Raw genomic sequence first — 18,644 nt, 5'->3', positions numbered from 1 at the left:
GCCATGTCTAATTGATTGCAAGAACAAGAATGAAGGGCTGAATGGTCTACATTGTGTGGATGCTGTTATTGTGTGTGATTCTTCCACAATAGTGATATGGATCAGCCTGGCACTGCATTTGAGATCCCATTTATTCCAGTCTGAAATGTTATTGCTTTGAACAACTTTTGTACAAAAATCGGACTAGATGATGAAGCCTGTTAGCAAAAATAGAAATAAAGTTCATACTCTTTTATAAAGTTGCACTGCCTTTTGCTCATCGCACTTTTCACTTTATAATGTGAATTTTATCATAGGGCGGAAGTTTTCAGTTGGCGTGCGGGAGCGGGCCCGACATGCCGACATGTAAAATGACGCGCGATGACACTGGGCGTGTGCCCGACGTCATCGCGCAATCCCATGATATTTCATTTGGCAGGGCGCACGCTGGAGTGTAAACAGCCTATTAAGGCTATTAAGAAATTAATTGAAATACCTGTTAATGCTGCCCGTCCAACTGTACGATTGGCGGGCAGGCGAAAAGGCCAAGTGACCTTTACGGGCCTTAATTGGCCCACCCGCATAAAATAGCGGCTCTGAGCCGATCACGGGCGGCAATCAGCTCCGCGCCCACTTCCGTTGAGCCCGCCTGCCATATGAAAAAGTTTGACCATAGACTTTGCCTGTAGCCATCTTAGATTTCATTTTCAATTTCTCTTTTATTTTAGGAAGTCCCAACCCTTTATTTTATAACTTTTAGTAGTTTAATGTTTAATTTTCTCTTTTCAGACAAGGAAGGGTTCTGAATTGGGACAGAGGTTTTGCAGTGGTAGTCAGGAGAGGAGAATTGGGTGTGAAGGTACAGAAATGGATTACAATAGGTAAATTCAGAAATTGAAGTGAGGGGGAATTGGTCAAGACAGATCTTTTGGGAGGTAGAAGAGAGCTCAGTATATTACATGACCATGGTTCCACCTCTGTTCAGTCAATAATAGGCTGCAACATATGAGAACAATCCAGTTTGATTAGCCCTGGTGTTTTTGTCATATTAATGATAATTAATGATATATGGGCAGATACATGGAAAGTATTGCAACCAGGTCTGATTATGTCCTCATCCTGTGCCAACATTAGCCAGGGACTTACAAATAACGAATAGGAGCACTGGCTGATGTTTCTTTTTCTGTTTGCATCACAGGTGCTGCATCAACTTGTAATTGCATCATCACCTTTCCGCAACACCACTCTGCATAATAACAAATTTGTTCTTATATAATTCCTTTGATGTAGAAAAGTGTTCAAAGGCACTTCACAGGGGTGTAATCAAACACAAAACTGGCTGCCAAACCAAAGAAAGAGATATTAGGAGGGGTGACTGAAAACTTGATCAAAGAGGTAGGTCTTAAGAAGACTCAGAAAGGAGAGGGAGGATAGTTTAGGGAGGGAATTCCTTAGCTTTGAACCTAATAAGCCAAAGGTATGGCTATCAGTGGTGGGGTGATGGGAAAGGCTCATGCACAAGGCCAACCCAAGAACTTTAAATTGGAGCATTGGTGGACCAGTAGCCTGTGTCGGTCAAGGAGAACAGGGGTGATGGGTGAGCAAGATGGAGTGGGTACGACATGAGCAGCATACTTTTGGATGATCCGATGTTTTCAGAGCATCAAGGATTGAATGTCAGCCAAAACGGCATCAGACTGGTCATGTTCGTGGAAGACAAAGACATAGATTAACTTTTGAGCAGCAGTCTAAGGTAGGCAATGTTATGGTGGTGGAATCGGGTAGCCTTTATAATGCAGAAGGTATGAGTTTAGAAACTCAGCTCTGGATCAAATAGAATTTTGAGTCTCAAACTGTCTGGTTCAGTGTAAATGGTTAGGCAGCGGGGATAGAATTGGTCGGGATGGTATAGAGTTTGTGGATGCAAAATCCAATAGCTTTGGTCTTCCCAATGTTTAACTGAAGGGAATTGCAGTATCCAAGACTGGATGGTAGTCTGACTGGACAGAGGTAGTGGAAGGGTCATGAGAGGCTGTGGAGAGAGAGAGATGGGTATCAGTAATATGCGTATTTAAAGGCATGGGACAGTTTCCATGTCCTTAAGACTTTGCATGTAAATGAAGATGAGGATGAAACCAAGGATACCTTTCCTTGAGGGAACTACACAGGTAACTATATAGAGTGGAAGAGAAGCCGTTGTTGGAAATATTTAGCTGCAATTGGATAATAACAAGTGGGATCAAATGAGGGCAGTCCCACTGAGTTGGTCAGTGGATGAGAGGTGGAAAAGAATGGTGCAGTAAATCTTGTCAAAAATTGCAAAGGGAGACAAGGAAGGATAATGTACAATGGACACAAATACAGATTCAGAGATGTGATTTAGCTTAAACCAGGAACATTCAAGTCTGTGTGATACAGTAGCACAGGAGGCAATGCATTTTTCAGCAAGCTCAAAGGCAGATAAGGGCCTTGATCACATTTTATTTTCATATTTTCTCTTGAATGTCACTTTAATTTTTGTCCAGATTTTGTAATCATTGGCAGTCAAACAGCGCCATCTGTTTATTGCACTTGCCCACAGACTTTTTAGCGACTTATGGTAATTTAGAGAGCTGAAACTACATTGCGTACTCTGCAGGGAAACTGTGACCGCTGTGATCAGAGCAAACAAAAAGTGTGGCTTCTAAACAAGTCAGATTGCAGAATCCACACACATGCACAGAATCTAAACCAGGAAGTGTAACTTAGAATAGTTAATTCAACGTCAAATCAGGTATAGCAAAATGCAGAGGGAAGGGTAGATTAGATTGAGAGATAAGGGACAAAGAAAAAGTTTTCTTTAAATTCTACTTTCTTAAGCCTCCAACAGTGATTAAAATCAGAAGTACTGAGACTCTATGCTTTTATAAGTAAGTTTTCAATGCCAGAGTGGTTGTTTGGCTGTAATTAAGACTTATTATGCTGTTTAAAAAAACATACTTATACTTGAATGGACAAGCCATAAATTTTCTGGCATGGCATGGTAAGTACTGCAAGTCCATGCCCTTTGTTTATGTGAATGCTGAGTCTCTCGCATAATACTGTTAGAGCAAGCTTCTAGAGGAGCAGGGTAACTTGGGACAGCCACTTCCTGATTACTGCATTGAACTGCACCTGTCTGGTTGCCAGAAGTTGCTGTCTGATTTCCTATTTAACAACAGTGAGGCTATCAACTGTTATCCTTGCTCCAGGCCTTTTGAACACTTATGTAAATTACACACAAACAAATTTAAAGGTCTATCATCTACCTTCTTACAGTTAATTCTTCTTATATGACCGTTACCTGATTTAACTGCTGGTTTAGAGACTATGCAATGGTCAAGGTCAGTAAAGCTATCTTTAAAAATCTGCACCATCTCCAGGTTGATCTAGTTTAAATGCTTCAACAAGCACAATAATGTAAACAAATATTTTGAAGATAGAATACACTTGAAAATACCATCAAAAAGGCAAATTTTTGGTTTCCTATGTTGGACTGGATATTAAACAAGAAAATGCTGTTGAATTTGTGGAGGTACTGTGTGCAATTCTAGTGAAACTCCATTAAAAGGACATGAGGACAATGGAAAGTGTGGAGTGAAAATAATGCCAGAAATGACAAGTTATAGTTGCACTGAAAAGCTTGAAAGATTGGGGCTTTTTTCTTTGAAAGCTTTGAGAAGGTTAAGGTGGGAACTATTATAAATTTTAAAATCATGAAATATTTTGAGGGAGAAGATGGATTTCTTTACTTGCGGATAATTATCGCTGGAATGATAGAGACATTAGAAGAATTTTCCCCATTCAAAGAGTTATTAGAAGTGAATGCCATAAATAGCTATTGGTGCAGAGGCTACAAATGTTTAAAATGGAGTTGGATAACTATTTGAAAAAAGAGATTATAAAATGACAGAAAATGCAGGTTCAAGTGGATAGCTGCAATTGAGGAAATAGCACAGCACTCTTATCCATATGGGTTTAATGCAATAAATACCACTGTGTCGTGAGCACTTGGCTAGAAAGAACAGCATCAAGTGAGGGAGTGGGCAAGTTTTAACAAGTGCCTTAGTAACTTACTTTTTTTAAATATACTGAACTAAAGTGCTTAATCAAATGTTACTTTAACTAATTCTGTGAATTTACCTTTTACCTTTCTTTCAAAATACTGTTATCAGTAAGGACCTGTATTTTTGTGGAATCCTAGCCTATACAACAAAGAGGAGACCATTTGGCCCATTGAGTTTGCAATGACTCTTTCAAAGAGCAATTCAGTTTACCCTACTCCTCTGCTCTTTACCCATTAGACTCCTTTGTGCTCATTTCACATGTGAAAATGGGCAGAATGGGGGGTTAGGGCAGTGGGAGCAACTTTTTGGACCAATGTCCCATACCAAAAGGATGTCCAAAGAACACTCGCCCTAACATTGGAGCATGCCATTTTTTAGGCATCCCTGGCAGCCACCTAAAACAAGCATTAGGCTGCTTATATAAGCAATGTTTTGTCCTTTGTGTTTATCCAATTCCCTTTCGAAGCTACTGTTGAATCTGTGTCCACCACCCTTTCAGGCAGTGCATCACACTTGTTAAGTAAAAAAAAAATGTTTTTTCCTCCTGTCTCCTCTGGCTCTTTTTGCCAATCCCCTTCAATCAATGCTCTCTTGTTATTGACCCTTCAGCCATGGAAACAGTTTCTCTTTTTGTTTGCTATCTAAACCTTTTATCATTTTAAATACCTGTATCAAGTTTCCTCTTAACCTTCTGTACTCTAAGGAGAATAAGCCCAGCTCCTGCAGTCTATCCATGTAACTGTAATCCCTCAATCCTGAAATTATCCTAGTAAATTTGTTCTATACCTTCTCCAAAGCCTTCTCATCCTTCCTAAGATGTGGTGCCCAGAATTGGACACAGTTGTCCAGCTATGCTGAACTAATGTTTTGTATAGGTTTGGTACAATTCCCTAGCTTTTGTACTCTATGTCCCAACTTTGAAGCCTGGGATCCCATATGCTTTATTAACTGCTTTAATAATCTGCCCTGCCACCTTCAAAGATTTGTGCACAAACACCCCCAGGTCACTGTTTTCTTGTAACCTCTCTAAAATTGTACCGTTTGGTATGTATAGTCTCTGTTCATTCTTCCTACCAAGATTCATCACCTTACACTCCTCTGTTGAATTTCACCTGTCATGTGTTCACCTATTCCATCAACCTGTCTATGTCATCTTTAATTCTATTATTATCTTCCCCATTGTTTACTACAATTTAGTTTTGTGTCATCTGCAAATTTTGAAACTGTGCCCTGTACCCCAAAGTCCATGTCATTAATTTGTATTCAAGACGTCAGTGGTTTTAGTACCGAACTTTGGGGAATGTTCCTGTATACCTCACTCCAATTTGATGGTAAGGATGTAGAGGAACAAATTTGCAAGGAAATTACAGAGAGGTGTAAAAATTATAGAGTACTTATAATGAGAACATAACATAAGAAGTAGGAGCAGGAGTAGGCCATTTGGCCCCTCAAGCCTGCCACGCCATTCAATAAGACCATGGCTGATCTGCCCCAGGCCTCAACTCCTCTTTCATGCCAGCTCCTCATAGCCCTCAACTCCCCGATATTTCAAAAATCTATCTACCTCCTCTTTAAATACTTTCAGTGATCTAGCCTCCACAAATCTCTGGGGTAGAGAATTCCAGATATTCACTACCCTCTGAGAGAAGAAATTCCTTTGCACCTCAGTTTTAAATGAATGTCCCTTTCTTCTGTAACTATGTCCCCTAGTTCGAGATTCCCCCACTAGTGGAAACATCTTCTCAACATCCACCCTGTCAATCCCCCTCAGAATCTTGTGCATTTCAATAAGATCACCCCCATTCTTCTAAACTCTAATGAATAAAGGCCTAACCTGTTTAACCGTTCTTGATAAGTAAACCCCTTCATCCCAGGAATCAGCCTAGTGAATCTCTTTTGAACTGCCTCCAATGCCCGTATATCATTTCTTAAATACGGGGACCAAAACTGTACACAGTACTCCAGGTGCAGCCTCACCAACATCCTGTAGAATTGTAACAAGACTTCCCTATTTTTAAACTCCAACCCCCTAGCAATACTTGCCAACATTTTATTTGCCGCCTTAATTACTTGCTGCACCTGCATGCTAACTTTTTGTGTTTCATGCACAAGAACCCCCAGATCCCTCTGTGCTGCACTTTTTTGGAGTCTCTCTCTATTTAACTAATAGTCTGCCTTTTGATTTTTTCTACCAAAGTGCATGTCCTCACACTTCCCTACATTAAACTCCATCTGCCAAGTTTTTGCCCACTCACTCAACCTATTTATATCCTCTTGCAGATTCCTTATGTCCTCATCACAACATGCTCTCCCACCTATTTTTGTATCATCAGCAAATTTGGATGCATTACACTCTGCCCCCTCCTCCAAGTCATTAATATAGATGGTAAATAATTGAGGCCCTAGGACTGATCCACGTGGCACTCCACTAGTTATGTCTTTCCAACCTGAAAAAGACCTATTAATCCTGACTCTGTCTTCTGTGTGTTAACCAGTCCTCAATCCATGCTAATATATTACCCCCAATACCGTGAGCTCCTATCTCATGCAATAACCTTTTATGTGACACCTTATTGAATGCCTTCTGGAAATCCAAATACACTTCATCTACCTGTTCTCCCTTTATCAGCTCTGCTTGTTGTACCCTCAAAAGACCTCTAGCAAATTTGTCAAATGTGATTTCCCTTTCACAAAACCGTGTTGACTCTGATTGTGTTAAGCTTTTCTAAATGTCCTGCTGTTTCTTCCTTCATAATGGACTCTAGCATTTTCCCAATGACAGATGTTAGGCTGACTGGCCTATAGTTTCCTGCTTTTTGTCTTCCTCCCTTCTTGAACAGGGGCATCACATTAGTGGTTTTCCAATCCTGTGGGATCCTTCCGGAATCCAGTGAGGTCTGGAATATTTCGACCAATGTCTTCACTTTAATGGGGGACTTTAATTATCCAAATATACATTGGGATGGTATTAGTAAAGGGCAGAGAGGGTTAAGAGTTCCTAGATGTGTTCAGGAAAAATGTCTTCAGTATGTTTCCAATCCAACGAGGAAGGAAGCACTGCTAGACCTGGCTCTTGGTAATGAAGTTGGCTACGTAGATGAAGTGTCAGTAGGAGAACATTTGGGGATAGTGATCATTGCATCATAGGATTTAGGCTGATTATGGAAAAGGACAAAGAACAGTCCTGAGTAAGAAAAATTAAGTGGAGGAAAGCCAACTTTGGTGGGATAAGAACAGATGTGGGCTGAATAAATTGGAGTCAAAGGTTGGCAGGAAAAATGGTAGCTGATCAACAGGCTACCTTCAAAGAAGAGATAATTTGGGTACAGTCAAGCCTCTCAAAATGGAAAGGTAGGGCAAACAAATTTAGAGCTCACTGGATGACAAAGGAGATAGAAATTAAAGAAGAAAAAGTGTCAGGTAGAAGCTACAATTAAGAGCCAGGCTGAATATAGAAGGTTCAGAGGGGAAGTGAAGAAGCAATTAGGAATGGTAAAGAGGGGTACGAAAAGAGACTGGCAGCTAACATGAAAGGGAATTTCAAAGTCTTCTCTAGGCATATAAATAGTAAAAGGATGGTAAAAGGAGGAGTAGGGCCGATTCAGGATCAAAAGAGGAATTTGCACATGGAGGCAGAGGACATAGCTGATGTGTTAAATGAATACTTTGCATCTGTCTTTACCAAGGAAGAAGATGCCATGGTAAAAGAGGGGGTAATTCAGATCCTAGAAGGGTTTAAAATTGAAAGGGAGGAGGTATTGATTAAATTATCTGTTCTTAAAGTTGGTAAGGCACCAGGATTAGATAAGACGTATCCAAGGATACTGCGCGAAGTGAAAATTGTTGAGGCACTGGTCATAATTTTTCAGTCTTCCTTAGATTTAGGGGTGGTGCCAGAGGACTGGACAATTGCAAATTTTACACCCTTGTTCAAAAAAGGGTTTAAGGATAAGCAACTACAAGCTAGTCAATTGCAAGGTGCTGGGGAAACTTCTAGAAACAACAATTTGGGAAAAAGTTGATAGTCACATGGACAAATTTGGGGTAATTAAGGAACACCAGCATGGACTTCATAATATAAAATCATGCTTAACTTGGAGTTTTTTTGAAGAGGTAACAGAGAGGGTTGATGAGGGCAATGCTGTTGATGTGATATACATGGACTTCCAAAAGGCGTTTGATACAGTGCCATACAACAGACTTGTGAGCAAAGTTATAGCTCATGGAATAAAAGGGACAGTCGCAACATGGACACGGAATTGGCTGAGTGACAGCAAAGAGTAGTAGCTAATGGATGTTTTTTGGGCTGGAGGAATGTTTGTAGTGGAGTTCCTCAGGAGTCAGTGTTGGGACCCTTGCTTTTCCTAATATATATTAATGAGCTAGATCTTGGTGTACAGGGCACAGTTTCAAAGTTTGCGGATGATACAAAACTAGGAAACATTGTGAACTGTGAGGAGGACAGTGTAGAACTTCAAAAGGACATAGACAAGTTGGCGGAGTAGGCAGATAGGTGGCAGATGACGTTCAATGCAGAGAAATGTGAATTGATTCATTTTGGTAGAAAGAAAATGCAGAGACAGTATAAAACAGGGGGTACAGGAGCAGAAGGACCTGGGTGTATATGCGCATAACTCATTGAAGGTGGCAGGACAGGTTGAGAGAGCAGTTAATAAAGCATATAGTTCCCGGGCTTTATTAATAGGGGCATAGAGTACAAGAGCAAGGAGGTTGTGTTGAACTCATTTAAGTCTTAAGTGCAACCTCAGTTGGAGTATTGCATCCAGTTCTGGGTGCTGCACTTTAAGAATGGCATGAAGGCATTGGAAATAATGCATTAAAGATTTACGAGAATGATTAGGAACTTCAGTTATGAAGATAGCGTTTTTTTTATTCATTCATGGAATGTGGGCATTGCTGCCTAGGCCTGCATTTATTGCCCATCCCTAATTGTCCTTGTTCAGAGGACATTTAAGAGTCACCCACATTGCTATGTGGTCTGGAGTCACATGTAGGGAAGACCAGATAAGGACAGCAGATTCCCTTCCCTAAAGAGCTTTTATAATAATTGACTGGTTTCATGGTCCAGATTTTTTATTGATTTCAAATTCCACCGTCTGCTATGGCCGGGTTTGAACCCGGGTCTCCAGAGCATTACCCTGGGTCTCTGGATTACTAGTCCAGCGACAATACCGCTATGCCACTGTCTCTCCCCTTGGAGAAGTTAGGACTCTTTTCCTTAGGGAAAAGAAGAGGAGATTTGATAGACTTATTCAAAATCATGAGGAGTCTGGACAGAGTAGATAGGGAGAAACTGTTCCCACTTATGAAAGGATTGAGAACGAGTGGGCACAGATTTAAAGTAATTAGTAAAAGAAGCAATAGTGATATGAGGAAAAACTATTTCATGTAGCGAGAGGTTAGGGTCTGGAATGGTCTGCCTAAGAGTGTGGTGGAGGCAGGGTCAATTGAAGCAGTCAAAAGGGAATTTGACTGTTATTTGAAAAGAGAGAATGTGCAGGGTTGTGGGGAGAAGGTGGGAGAATGAGCAACCACCTGGTGCCATCCAGTGAGCCGGTGCAGGCACGATGAACCAAATGACCACCTTCTCCGCTGTAACAATTCTATGATGCAGATTCTATGATTGATAAACACCAGTGCAAATTATTCATTTAGTATCTCAGGCTTGTACCTTCTGCCTCCACCAATACTAATTTTCACCCTTCCCCTTATATCCTGAAGACATAGGGTGGAATCGTCCCAGATTTGCACTAAGTGCAGTAGCGGTACCCGCTGGCTGCAATGTTGGGTTTTCATGCTGTATTGTCTGCTTCCTGCCTCATTAATTATGCAGCCACAGGAAACACGTCGTCTCGCTGGCGGACAGCCTCTGAATCACTCGCCACGCAGTTACTTCACCATTTCCTCACTCCAGGTGCCATATCTAAACTGTAGCCGCGCACACAGTTCTCAATGTTTGCAGCCCAGGACTGCTCCGGTGAAAGCCAAGAAGAGTTCAGTGACCCGTCACTGGAATGCCTTTTGGAGGCCTGCCGTGATGTCCTGCACACACAACACCAACCTCCCCCCGCCATCCCCTCCCACCCCCTCTGGTGGCAGAAGGTCCAGCAATCTCACCACTCTGGCTTGGGAGATGGTGGCAGCGGTGGTCAGTGCCAATGCTGCACAGAAGGGGTTGGCCATCAGTGCAGAAGGAGGATGAATGATCTCATCAGTGCCACCAGGGTAAGACAAGCATCTTATCACTCTAAATTCACACACTCGTAAGCCCATCACACATTCACTGACACCACAAGAACTGCCAAGTAAGGGACATTACCACTCACTCTCTCTCACACACCCTCACATTTCCACCTGGCCTCATCTCCTCTGGAGTCTGCCTCCTCCACCCTCACCACCTGAGGCCACTTACACTGATCGGCATGTGACACACACACACACCCTCGGATACCCCCCTTCTGCAGTACAGCCCTGGCCCTGCAGCCTCTTCCCTTGCCCGAGGCCACTTCGTCCCCTTCCCCAAGGAAGCCTTAGCCCTGCAGCTGTTGAAAAGTTTATGGCTGGTCTGGCTAGTCTGCGTATGAGCCCCCTTAAAAGTGATATGGTGCTGCCTGCGAAACCTGGCGCTGATGACCGGGAGTGCTGCCCGAAGCAAAGTAGGCAAACAAGCCTCGAAGTCCTGAGCAAAATACAGCTCGCCAGGCACATTTCGCTTATGTACAGTTGTGAAACATTGCACACCAACATGCCATGATGATCCGGCATGGGGGAATGATTTCAGCGAGCAGGGCTTTTTTTGAGATGCTAAAATACTGAAATTAGGTTCATGACGTGGTGGTGGGAAACGTGGCCCACCATTGATGGGTGGAGCATATGATCGCAAGTCATTGTGCTTCTAGCTCAGTGAGTATGTTCCTAGCTCAGTGCATGTGTTGCTAACTAAGTGAGTGTGTTTAGAGCTCAGTGACAGTGTAAAAACAATTTGACTTCCTTGGTGGCACATTGCTGGACAAATACCAACTCCTCTCTGGTATCTTGTCTAACTGCTAGTAATTATGTGCTTGCTGTTAGACTTTCAACCTTGGGATATGTCATAGATAAGGTTGGTGCTATTCTCACCACATGCCCACAAGCATGTGTACATACATTTCATGCGCTTCAATTAGGAACAGCGAACTATTCTAGTCTGCTGAGACCAGTACTTTCTCTACTATCATCCCATCGCCAAAAAAATGTCTCAACATGGAAACCATAACTCTGTATGCACTACATATATTTGTTGAATAATTTTGGAAAATAATCTGTGCATTTGCTTTCCATTCATCATCCAGTTTCTACCCTTTCCTGATTATTGCCATTTGAAAGCAAGAATACCACATATTCCCCTCTCCCTATATTCCTTGGGTAGTGTGCACCAATTGCTGCAAATGCGTCTATTACAATATATTTTTGCCTAAGTAAATATCTGATACTTGTGGAAAAAAATGTACAGTGGGTATAGGCACGTTGTAAGATGTACAATGTAAGGAATGAATAGGGGAAAGATCACATTGTAAATGATGTAAAGGGGTATACCTTTTGTACACTTTCCAATGTGCTCATACTTCCTGTTCATCTCTTACAATGTAATTATTTACACTATCCGTTCCTTAAAATATACTTAGATCCCTGTATGTCACTAATGTATTTGGAACTATTGCAGATTGTACTATGTATCTATATCCCCTGGACATCCTTTACCATGTACATTTTTACTGTACCTCTCAATGAGTTTTAGATCAGGCTGTACCTGATCTAAATAATATATCTTAGTGACTGCCTCAAAGAACAAGACAGTTTTTCATCCATTGTCTAGTCCATGATCCATGCAGGTGTTAATGAAGCACTTCGTCATTGGTTGCTTTATAGCTGGTATATTTTAAAGTCAGTGGGGGAACCACAAGCTCAATTATTTGTTTTCCATTAAGTCTGAATGCATCCTTTACTGCCTCTTGCCAGCTCATCAAGAGCAATATTGGAGAAACTTTTTTACGCAAAGGATTGTGAATCTTTGGAATTCTCTACCCAGAGGGCTGTGGAAGCTCAGTCATTGAGTATGTTGAAAGTAGAGGTTGACAGATTTCTAAATACCAGTGATGTAAAGGGATATGAGAATAGTGTGGGAAAAAGGCGTTGAAGTGGATGATCAGCTATGATCGTATTGAATGGCGGAGCAGGCTCAATGGACTGAATGGCCTACTCCTGCTCCCACGTTCCTATGATCACGTAGGTACCTGCTGCATTGTGACTCTGCTTTAAAGAGGATATTTGACAGCAGCTATGTAGAATTGCAGGTTTGTGCTGATGTACATTGTCATTAATCTAAAATCTATTCCTAAATATAAAGGTACTGTTTATTATGCTTATGAGCATGATACCAAACAATTGATCGCTGTGTGCAATTACAGAGTTGGATGCAGCCTTGATTTTGTTCTGATTTAATGCAGCAGGACTTAGGAATGAGTATTTGGTATACCAAAGGATCTTGATGTCATGCAGCTTCAAATTCACTGTTTGCATTCAGACTGTTTATTCATCAACTTTCTATTACAAGGAATTTTGCATCATGTGTAACTGTAGGCAAGAGGCTGCTTGGATGAACACCGGATGCATCACCCTGAGTGAAAAGAAAACAATTCAGACACCAGAAGAAACAGAAAAAACAGGGCACTGTGTAAATTTAAAAAAAAACTGGAGATTACACAATATAACTAGTATATATACACACTCACACTTGTCCTGTTTTTTTATCTGTCTCCCAGGTGTTGTGTACATGAGTGGCCGTGTTTATGCAGTGGGAGGATTCAATGGATCCCTGAGAGTCCGGACTGTTGATGTGTACGATGCAGTTAAAGACCATTGGACATCCATTGCCAGTATGCAGGAGAGACGGAGTACTCTTGGGGCAGCAGTTTTAAATGAATTGCTGTATGCTGTCGGTGGATTTGATGGGAGCACAGGTATAGTGGGTTGTCCTTGAAATACTTTTCACTCTTCCACATCTAAGTCCCTCCTCATTTTACAATTCTATTTGCTGTTTTGAGAAAATTAGCATTTTATACCTTGTTTATAATTACAAAATGTTGGATATTTCTGAAATCCACCTCCTTGTTAGCACGATTAATTCATTGGACTACCTACTTTGCACAATTGCTCCTCATCACTTGTTTACAAAGGCAACTTGAACATCTATAGGCACTGCAATTAACTGAGAGGTGGTCTTGCTTCCTGCATTTCCATGACTACCATCTTCCATTTCCTCTGTCTACTAATTCTCATATTTCAACTTCCCGCATCCTGTTCCTACTAGTTAGCTAAAATTAAAATACTAAAATTGACTCTTTTGGCAAAATATGTCACTCTGCCAGAGTAGAACAGCAGTAGCAAGAACCAGCATCAGGATGGCATAATTATACATTTTTTTCAGTGGAGATGTATAAAAGAGCATCATTAAACTCCATCAAAAGTTACTGTTACATTATCACAAGATGAGGGAAGCTACTTGGCTTATTTTGATGCCTGTAAACTAAATGTTACAATTGCCCCATCATGTCATCTAATTGCATTTTGAATGAACCTTTAAGTGGTGCTTCGTCTATAGCATTTAATATCTTATATGCTTCCAAAAAGCCCCCCTCGGTTTCCAATCTACAAGACTTTTATCATCAGCTGCCTTTTCCTCACTAATTATTTTGTATTTGTTGTAATCAAGAGCTCATGGAGCTTATTTTATCCAGCCTTTCCTCATAACTCAGTCCTCTAATGCCAGAGATCAACCCTTTTGTTTTGATTAGATTGCCTCCATACTTGACTGTTTTCTTTGTCATGATGCCTAAAACTGGGTGCAGTACTTAAAGTGTGTAACCTTATCTGTATTAAGTTTCATTTGCCATTATTTTGGGCATTCACATATTTTACATAACTTTTCTAGGTTCCATGGTAGCTGTGACTTGATTTTCTCCTCCCTTCCCATTTTAGCATAATTTTTAAATTTAACCAATTTACAATGATCCTATATGGAAGGAATGCATGACATTCAAGGAACTCACGTGTGTGCACACGTACACGCGGGGAGACGTGGCAGTGTGGTAATATTGCTGGATTAGTAATCCACACGCCCAGGCTAATGCTAAGGGGCATGAGTTCAAATCCCATCAGAGCAGCTGGATGAATTCAAATTCAGATTAATAAAAGCTATCATTATCGTAAAGACCATTCTGGTTCACTAATGTCCTTTAGGGAAGGAAACCTGTTGTCCTTACCTGGTCTGGCCTACATGTGACTTTAGATCCACAGTCTTAACTGCACTCTGAAATGGCCTAACAAACCACTCAGTTTGAGGGTAGTTAGGACAACAAATGCTGACTTTCCCAGTGATGTACACATTCCTACAAAATATAAATCATTTCTTAATCTAGTTTCTTTTGATATGTTTATTAATCCTAATTGTAACAAATACAAAATTATTAGTGATAAGTGATTTTTAGTGTTACTGCCTCAAAGGTTCATTTACCTCAATTTCGCTTGTGGTTACAGGAGTCATGCCTTGGAAACAAATATGTGAATCAAAGTGCGTTTCTTCAAACTGACCCTGTGCAATTAGCACTGTCACATATTCTAATCTGTTTAATCTCTTGAGGCTTGGCTTCATTTTGCTAAAGAATATTCGTAATCCTGATATACTTTATTAGCTGTTGGTTCATTCAATAACAAAGATATCCTCGTTTTTATGTTTATTTATTTTAGTTTTAGAAATGAGGTGATTATACCATTTTCCCCCTGTTAAGTAGGATTATCATCAGTGGAGGCTTATAATTACAAAATCAATGAATGGTTTTTCGTGGCACCCATGAACACCAGAAGAAGTAGTGTTGGTGTAGGAGTTGTGGAAGGTAAGAGAAAAGATGACGGATGTTTTGTAGCCCTATATATTTTCTGAACAGATTGTTGTTCTTAACTATTTCCAGTAACAAAATAAATGTATGAAACAAAAGGAATTTATTTACTTGACCTTTGAACCCTAAGCCTAAAGGCTGTCTTATAGTTTGAATAAAAGAAAAATGAATTCATTTTTCACATTAACTCTGACCCAGAAGTTTTAGAATTTTTAATCCTTCTGATGTAAATTTAGGCATGTTGTAGTGGTTTCTTTAGTGGAAATAAACTTATCTATATGAAAAATCAGATCACATCCTTTATTGCTTACCAAAGTGAATGATTTATTTAAAGATTATTCTTTTTACAGTCTTTTAAGAGGGCCAATTCTCCTGAGGGCTGTAAGTCACTGTGTGGCCTTTTACCTTGTCACTGGCCTGTTGCATGCTAAGTGTTTATCTTAATGAAGATGTTTCTGGGTGTTCTTTCACAAGCATGATAATGCAAAAAACTCAAACCTGCACAGCAGAGAGGAATGCACACTGTGCACTGCACCGATAGCATGTTTTGTTAGACAGAACAGTATGAAACATTTTCACGAAGGTTAGTGAGTTGGTGTTGGTGCTTTCAAACAGCATATTCATCCGGAGGCTCCTCTTAATTGTGTAATTTTATTTTTAATATTCCCTTTCATGAAAGCATCTTGTACCTTCCACATTTCAGAACAGATCCACTTCTACTTTGTTCTTCTGTAAGACATCTCAGCTTTTAGCCGGAGAATAGAGAAAACTAAAAGCCAATCTTTTTCATATTAAGGACAATTTGCAAATATGCCCAGTACCTAAAACAAAGCACGTATGGAACTTTTTATTTACTAAGTGTATCCACACTTTCCATATACAACTCTTCATTCAGTTGAAGATGGTTATGTATTGATAACTATACATATATAATAAACGTACATATCAAATTCAGCTTTCCAAAAATGAAACTTACAGAATTTCATTAGTTGCAATTTTTTCACAAAAACAAAATCACAAGCAAGATTTACAGTTCCTGTCTACTTGAATTTAATAATGCACCAGACTGCTAATCTTCAGAAAGAAGATGCCCAACCAAATCATTTAAACTGAATGATTATCTACACTCTAAACACAACTGGTGAGACAGTCCTGAGAACAACTCTCATTATGTGGGATTTTTTCTCTGTGGCTATTTTGCCTTATGTCACAAGTTTTTGAAGCTAGAAGCACTTTAAAGGTAATGCTGTGATATCTAGGCCATATTCCTTGCATGACTGTTTTCCACACAGATTCTTCTACACAGACTTCCATTCTTTGCTATTTGGGAGTAAGCAATAACTTCCTGGGTTGACAGGGGAGGGAAACATTGAATTTGTACTAAGGATTTAAAATGAAATTTAGGGAAAGTCATGTTAACTCTTGTACAGAAATAAAGTACTGCAGGTTCTGGAAATCTGAATTAAAGACAGTAAATGCTGAAAATGCTCAGCAGGTCTGGCAGCATCTTTGGAGAGAGAAGCAAGAGTTAACATTTCAGGTTGATGCCTTTCATCGCTTCTGATGTTCACACACCCCCTCTCCTCTTCCCATTTCTTTCTCTCGCTCCTCAGTTGGACAGCCAGTGTTGAACAAGAAACAATGTAGTGTTTAACAATTTTCCATAAAATGTGTGTGTTGACTATTAATGCACTCTCTATCTCCTCAGGCAGGTTGTATGCTGTAGGTGGCTACGATGGAGCATCTCGTCAGTGTCTTAGTACTGTTGAAGCATATAATCCAGTCAGCAATGAATGGACATATGTTTCAGATATGAGTACACGTCGTAGTGGTGCAGGTTTGATTTTTAAAAATATGTTTCTTATATAATGTACAACATTTTACAGCCTCCAGTTTGTCTTTTAAAATTGATCAGATTATTGAAAAAAACTAGCTTGAATTTTTTTTTAGTTTTAGAACTAATGTATCTTGCATAACCTGGAGAGATACCATAGTAAATTTGTTCGGACTTGATAAACCCCACTTTTTTTAACAATTCCTGGACAGTTTCAATAACTTAATTATGGAAAATTATAAATTATTTTACAATCCATGTATACAACAATTTTCACGACTGATTCTTATTCAATGAGTGTAATGATAAGGACTATTTTATTCTCAGTTCTTTCCATGAGACTCATTGAATATTTAATTCTTAGTCTTTTCCAATGCCCAAGAATTTTTATTTTCATTTTTTCCCTTAGTGACCTTCTAAATGTCTTATTCTCAGTCTTTACCTGGGAATTCATTATTTCAATCTCTATCCTTTTCCTGGCATCATTGAATGTTTTATACTCTCCTCTTCCTTCAGCAGTCATTCAGTGTGTTTGTTTTGCTCATTGCTAGCTTCACCTATCTCTCAAATACATGCCTTTCTTTCCCGAACTCCATTATCTGAATCTTCCAATCAAGTTTCTGGCCCTGCCACAGTAGCAAAATCGTCACATAACATCCGATGTGACTATGACCTTGGAAAACCACCCCACTTCTACTTTCTTGGTCTGTCTGCAGACTTTGAAGCTGTCGACCACATGATCCCTCTCCAACTGTTCTCCTGTGACATTCTGCTGGGTGGGACTGCATATGCCTAGTTCCATTCTTACATTAAAGGTGCTTCATAAATGCAAGTCATTGTTGAAGTGTACTTGACCCTCACTCAATCAGGAAAACACAGCATATTGAGTTCAGTTAGTCTGTCACTGGTGGGGCATCTTCATGTGAACTCTGCCTGACACAGCCAGGGGAGCGGGGTACTAAGTCGGTTAGCCTTGAGAAATGTTGGAGGAATCCAAATGTAAGGTTAACCCATACCCATGAATTGGAATGCAGACAGTATGCCAACTTCATGTTGCCTGCTAATTATTATGATTTCTGCATGCATTGGTCACCAACCATGCTGGTCATTGGCTGAACACATCAGGGTTCTTTATAATGTTACTAATTTGCATTACTTAAAGCCAGCCTGCACCTCTTACAGGTGAGGAGCATTGAGGCTGGAGCAGGTGCTGGGAGTTGTTCTGCAACTGAATCTGACCTGGGAAAGAAAGAAGATAGCTGACCGTGGGATGATATCCTTTACTGAATCAGGCAGCAGAAAACATTCTGTGAAACACAACTGTTTTATTGTTAAACTATAGTTCAGTACAAATACCAGTTTCCGCTCTTCCCTTCTGGATCCATCTCCCTGTCCAGAAGCAAAACCTCCCTCTCAGTGGGAAAACCAGCTCTTAATTACAGGCTTCAGTGAGCACCACCTGTTCTCAATTCACTCTGAAGCTTGTCCTGTTTACTCTTTAAAGGGACCTGTATTTCTAACGTTGTCACGGGAGAGCACAGGCCCCCAGATTTTCGGGATGCTGCATTTGAAAGTCTTGGTGGAGGAGGTGGAAGGTAGGAGAGGTGACCTGTATCCTCAAAATGTTCTCCAGACACAGCATGAGAAGGTAGTGGAACAGATAGCCACGTAGTTCAGTTCCAGGAATGTAGCCCCAAAGACCTGAATGCAGTGGCAGAAGATATTTAATGACTCATGAGTGGTCAAATTCTGTGAATGATCTTCAAATGCCACATCGTATCAGCTGCCCCA

The 18,644-nt window shown here is 40.4% G+C and overlaps 1 protein-coding gene across 8 annotated transcripts in view; it reads left to right on the top strand.

Annotated features, from left to right (window-relative positions):
• Positions 1 to 18,644, top strand: part of LOC121281092 (kelch-like protein 3) — a 178,176-nt gene that overhangs the window by 139,655 nt on the left and 19,877 nt on the right. For all 8 annotated transcript variants that reach the window (XR_005943812.1, XR_005943813.1, XM_041193755.1 and 5 more), the window contains 3 exons: positions 12,887 to 13,084; positions 14,915 to 15,016; positions 16,728 to 16,856. Coding sequence is in view for 6 of the 8 variants with exons in the window: in XM_041193755.1 (XP_041049689.1) it covers positions 12,887 to 13,084; positions 14,915 to 15,016; positions 16,728 to 16,856 (429 nt within the window). In the remaining 2 variants the exon portion in view is untranslated. The remainder of the gene's footprint in view (positions 1 to 12,886; positions 13,085 to 14,914; positions 15,017 to 16,727; positions 16,857 to 18,644) is intronic.

This window comes from Carcharodon carcharias, chromosome 8, assembly GCF_017639515.1.
Source record: "Carcharodon carcharias isolate sCarCar2 chromosome 8, sCarCar2.pri, whole genome shotgun sequence".
Taxonomy (NCBI): domain Eukaryota; kingdom Metazoa; phylum Chordata; class Chondrichthyes; order Lamniformes; family Lamnidae; genus Carcharodon; species Carcharodon carcharias.
This window is presented reverse-complemented; position numbering and strand designations above follow the sequence as displayed.